Here is a 6,000-nt window from a genome sequence, read left to right on the forward strand (position 1 = left end):
ACGTGAATGTACCCCTTTCTTTCATATTCCTTTGTTTTGTTCCCAGGTTTACACAGCTTGATAATAAATTCAACACAGAGCGCTTTCACATTTCCGATTCTAACAATCACACAGAGATTCGAATATTTTCAAACAGAACGGTCCTGTATTTACATTGTTCCATTGTAAATTTTATATTCAAGAAATATGTGAGTCTGTAGGTACCAATATTATAAAGCTGAAGAGTTCGTGTGTTAGTTTGCTTGATGCGCTAATGTCTCAAAGTATTGGTCCGATTAGAAAAAAAAAAATCAGTGTTCGACAACCCATTTATCTAGGAAGACTAAAAGGTTTTTATCCGAGTACGTGAAATAGTGGTTGTATAAAAACATGCGAGTTTTATAAGAGATACTTATTTTTCAAGCCTACATAATATGAAGTTCTTTGTGTCATTGTTAGTTTCGAAATTTAATGACTACCCAGACTTTGTCGAGACAATTGTGGGAAATTTTAATTCGGGGAGTCGGGGACCCTCAAATGTCAACAGCTCTGACTTGTTTTTGAGATTATACCGTTATGGTAATGATGGCGAGGGTCCAGCAAAAAATATTTGTTTGAAGCTTTGTCTGAGTTATTTTCCTTCTGATTTTGATGCGGAAATGTTCGGATTTTGTTGTTTATTGTACAAGTTTGGAGGTTGTCTGTGTTGTTGGGTTAAGGTCAATTATTTGCTTGAAGTATTATCAATAACACTATCAGGAAATGTATGGACGAAAGTTTTGTTTAGGACAACAACAACAACTAGTTGAGGGTTGAATAAACTTCTATTAGCCAATAGAATATTGCCTCCATAATTACAATACTGATCTTTCCTTTTTTCCACAGCATCAACTGAGGACAACAGCAGGCACCAGCAAGTGGAACTCCCCAAAATATCCCATGAGGCATTGCTCATGGACCGCCTAGCGCAAGAACATCAGGCGTACCCACCAGACCTCCTCGCATTCCCTCTTAGAGGAACCCAAGTATCCCCAGCAGGAGGATCTTCACAAGACACAGACAGTCCCATAAAATCCCCAGTGTACGGAGTAACAGCCATCAACCCTGCCCTTTACAGCAGGTTTCAAGGTCAAAGCTTACAAGGATCAATTCCCCTCATCAGCTCCAAAGGCTACGTCACATTACCCAGAAGACCAAGAATGGTTCCTGACAGCAATCTTCGTCCCCAAGTCTTCTCCACCCTCAACGGTGTCATACCTTATTACGATACTTTCAATATGAGGTTTTTCAACCACGGTGGGAATTACTACAGCTTGAACAAAAGTGAGATAGATTTGGGTCCTATAGCGAAGATGCCTTCGTACCCTGATGATGAAGAGCCTGCCCCGTCTCCCGCACCTGGTACTCCTCATGCAACGATACCTAGGAACAGCTTGAGTTCTCCAAACATCCACAATCAGCTCCAAATTCTGCAAGCGATGTCTGTAAACCAGTTTGTGAAGTCCGAACAGAGGCCTTTGAAAGTGACCCTTGCTGAACACGAGGGTCTGTTGAAGAATCGTGACTTTAAATCTGGTTACTCAGTGAATGTTGTTAGTGGGACCTTAGGTAGGTCCAGGACTGCCCCCAAGCCACCTCCTAAACCTAGAAAGAAGAACAGTGAAGTGAAGGAACCATTTTTGATGAACGCTGCTGAAAATGCAACGCAGGTGTAGATTATAGAAAAGTGATTAACGAAAAAAAAAATTGTATAAAATAAATATTTCTTTAGAGGGACGAACGAATTTGGTTTTAAAGTGCTACTTTCTCACGGGTCAGCATTTAGAGATTAAAATTATTTAATTAAAATTTCAGCGGATGTAGACAGTTTTTAATTTTCATTTTGGGCTTATTTAGTTATATTCCGTAAGCAGATTCTAAAAATAGGTTATTCAAAGCGACAATGAAGGTAGCTTGGCGAAAGTTAGTACGACTTGGAATTCTGACTGTCCCATAAAAATAAATGGTACGATGTCATTTTAAAACCAAATTCGATTCGACTTAATAGTTTTTATGTTTTCTACTATGTTGCTTTTTAAATATTATTATGTTATAAAAATAAATTCTAAATTACTATTAGTGTTTAACAAACAGACGCACTCAGACAGTTCAATTAACGGAATATGAATATGGTTAATTGATGACTCTGAATGCGGCTGTTAAAATATTACCTACGTATGCAATAATGAAGTTCTAAGTTATATTGATGGTACCCAAATAATTTTAGTTAAGTTTTTTAGAGTCTACTTCGTTTAACTGTATTTTAAAATAATGTTAATGTCTTTTAGATTTAAGTTTGTATACTGTTTATTTTGACGTAAAACACTAAAATTATTTATTTATTTATGTACTGACGAAAATACAATAGAATAAAGTTGTCTTTTAAGTTTTGTTTGAAATACTGATTGAATTAAATATTTTTGTTACAAAGCAATACCTAAAAGAATACCTATAAAATTCCTAGTAACTAATGATCTGATGATGAATGTTTAAATTGTCTAATAGTTAACACATACAAAGCATTTTTTTAACAACAAAATAATAATTAATTACACAAAATCAACAAAACAAATTCACTTTATTTCATCTGCGTTCACTATTTGATTTATTACCTACATGAAGAATTTCAGGCATTTTAATTGAAAAACACATGACGTAACAAATTGGGATTCAATATTAACGGGTAAATATCGAGCGATGGCATTTGAACTCATGCTGTGACATGGAACAGAAAAATGCAGAAGGTTAAGTGTTCCATCATTCATCTGTTTATTATCCTACTATACAAGCTGTTGATTTGCATCCGTGCCATAGTCAAGGACGTAATTATACTAATGATTCTCAACCCAAATCAACAAAAAATTGGTACGAAAAATTTTTTTTTTAATTTTTTTTTTCGGAAATTCGTCAATGCCACCTACCCGTTTTCAAACTCGGCGCGTGTGTTACTGGCCTCAAAACTGTGCTGCGCCCTCACACAAACGCAAACAAGCAAAGCATTCGCAACGATCACTCATGAATTTCATTCATAAAATTGGATTATTTCTGAAATACTATGACATTACAATGACATAAAAAGCAGCGCATATTAACTATTTCCCGTTAACTGTAATTCCAATCGATTATTTACGTATTTAATGTCCTCCTCCTGAAGTATGGCACAAATGCAAATCAACACCTTGTATATGCAGTTAACAAATATATATGTATATAAATCGAAATGAGCATTGATCATCACGTTTGTACAAGATATTTTAGTTTAAGTCACCACATAGTATGTTCGTGCATGATGGTTCGCCTGTCATTAGTGATTCCAGAATTTTAAATCCAGCTGTCATGATGTTTTAATCCTTTGTCAGCAGTTTTGGAATTTTGAAACAGTTACTGAAATAAAGCAGCCAGGTCTTCTATAATAAAAAAAAAACATCCAAACTGAGAACCTTCTCTTTTGAGAAGTTGGTTAAAAAAGTGATCTGTCAAAAAGAGGTGAATGGCTACATAAAAAGTAAACTATACATTACTAACGGCCAGTTTCTTCATCAAAAGTAAAAGTCAAAGTAATGTCTAAAGTAAAAGTAACGGTCAAATTCGTTTTTTCAAGGCTAAAGTGACAGAAAAACTAATAGAATAAATGAATTTGACCGTTACTTTTACTTTAGACATTACTTTGACTTTTACTTTGGCTTTTACTTTTGATGACGAAACTGGCTGTTACTGAAGTTACTTACATTTTATTTCTCACATCGACTTCCTTATTTTTCATGTCAACAATACAAACTCAATTTGAAAAATGACTTAGTTACGACATTTTGATAGCTTCTACCGGGTCCCTTAATCAATTAAGCATGATTGTTCTACGTTGTTCAAACACGACACAAACGTAGTTAAGTTGGTAGTATTAATTATTCAAAGACTCGTTTATAAGTTTGTATGTATTGGTTAACCATTCAGTAATATTGAATGACATAGGCTGCTAGGAATGTCTCCAGTGCTCGCTACAGAAGCTTTTCAAGAAAGTGCTCAAGAACATTTTGTACATTGATACTTAAAATTCTTGCTTCTTCTTCTTAAAAGTCTTGCTGAATGTTTGTCATGCTGAAAAAACTGCATTTTTTTTTAATTGTCTAAGATGGATATAGTCAAAGCAATACCGAAATCTTTGTCATATTAAAAGCTATCCATTCTCGAGGTATTTCAATTTGAATCTTCTGTATTAATTTACTCCATGGTAGAAGTCCGCGAGAGCGCTCCCAAATGTCAATATTTGATACGTTGGAAATAAGCCTACACCGAGGCGAGATGGTTTTTGCTAAGCCTTTTTCGACGTCATTCTGTATGTGAATAATTAAAATACTCTTTTTTCCTCCTGAGTTGGTCGGTGATAAACCGTATTTGTATGTTGATTTTGTCGTGTAATCAATTAATTTTTTTTTTTAATGCTCTTTGTTTAAATTTTGTCTTTATAGAGTCTTATTTACGTTTTATCATCGCATAAATTATTAACTAACCTTTAAGTTTAGCTCATTTATTAAAAAAAAATGCAGTAGCCCAAAATATTTGCAATCAATTATAATAAAAAATGGTAAAAATAATCTATTCACTTTTTTCAGTAGGTACTCTGACCACCAATTTTCATGAATGCGTTTAAAAATGAAAACTTGTTATTTCATAGCCGAAGCTTTTATAGTTACTTTTTTTTTAATACGTATGTTAAATTATTTTACCATAAAAATCATATTTAAATTATTTAACCGCGCAGTTTAAAACAAAACTTTTTCTATTAAAAATATTAAAATTCTAAGAAAATGGATGAGAACCTAAAAGAAATATTATTTGAATACCTAATGAAAACATTATTTTATTAACAATCTCAAAAATTACTACACAATATTTTTTCATATAAAATTACTAAGGTACATTTACCTACGTAACAGCACTGACTTCACTTACATAGCTCAGATTTCTAAAACTATGCAATTTTCTTTCACTCTTACATAAAACGTCTATTAAACTAAAATTCCCACAATTCCTACATTCCTAAAAACTGCTCGTTTAATCCTATTGGAACTATTAAAGGCAGGTATCAGACAGTTCTCAGTAAAGCGGATCAGTTCCTAACATAACTGAGACTAAGTGAGAAGTGCCCACAAACGGGCTTCTAGCTGTCCCACTTACTATCAATTGGAGATTTCAAGTTCCCAGTATCTATTCACTGGTTTAGTTCATCCAGCATTCCTTTTGTGGGATGAGGGAGTACTTTTTTGTGTCTTTTTTTTGAGTAATTAATGGATCTTGGTTTTTTGTCTTGTTAGGTTTGATTTAGAGGTGATATATTGAGTTTTTTAAGGTTACATCTTATATCATCACATCTTATTATTGGATGTAACTAAGGGCCAGTGTGTACGCCTATTAAGGTTTAGGGACCCAGCATTAGTACTTAAATAATATTTATGAAAACTTGTCTTGACGTTTTTTCAAACTCAAACCTTCTATAATGACTCCGTGATGTTATTTTATATTGAGTAGAAATATCTTAAGGAATAAAAGAGTCGTTAAATAAACTTTGAACTTTGTTTCAATACAAATCCGTTTTAGGAAAAGATTTGTCAAACAAAGAGACACTTTACAACATTGTACTTCCGTCAGCACACTAAAGTTTTCTTTTATAATCTTTTCTCTTATAATTCATCATACGAAAGTTAACGATTTATTTTAAATTGTATTTCATTTTAATGACTTTTCATTTTAGTATAAATAATGTTCTAAACATGAAATTATAATATCGTTTTCTATATTTTTATTATCAGTTATAATTGAAGAATAAAATATTATAATAACTATGCTTTGTTATAAAAATCTGTTAAAATATTTAATCCGTTTATTAATGTAGGTATTAATTGGTGCTTGCGTAATTAATAAAATAAATTGCGTAAATATAACCTTCTAGGCTTTCTTTTGTAGATGGATTGTGAAGGTTCACTG

General features: G+C 32.9%; 1 protein-coding gene across 1 annotated transcript in view; it reads left to right on the forward strand.

Annotated features, from left to right (window-relative positions):
- The window catches only part of LOC124635563, a 180,430-nt gene extending 178,047 nt beyond the window's left edge, over positions 1–2,383 (forward strand). The window contains exon 5 of the mRNA XM_047171484.1: positions 865–2,383. Within this exon, the coding sequence (XP_047027440.1) occupies positions 865–1,694 (830 nt within the window). The 3' untranslated portion in view covers positions 1,695–2,383. The remainder of the gene's footprint in view (positions 1–864) is intronic.
- The last annotated feature ends 3,617 nt before the right edge of the window (positions 2,384–6,000 follow it).

Source organism: Helicoverpa zea, chromosome 13, assembly GCF_022581195.2.
Source record: "Helicoverpa zea isolate HzStark_Cry1AcR chromosome 13, ilHelZeax1.1, whole genome shotgun sequence".
In the NCBI taxonomy this organism is placed as follows: Eukaryota; Metazoa; Arthropoda; class Insecta; order Lepidoptera; family Noctuidae; genus Helicoverpa; species Helicoverpa zea.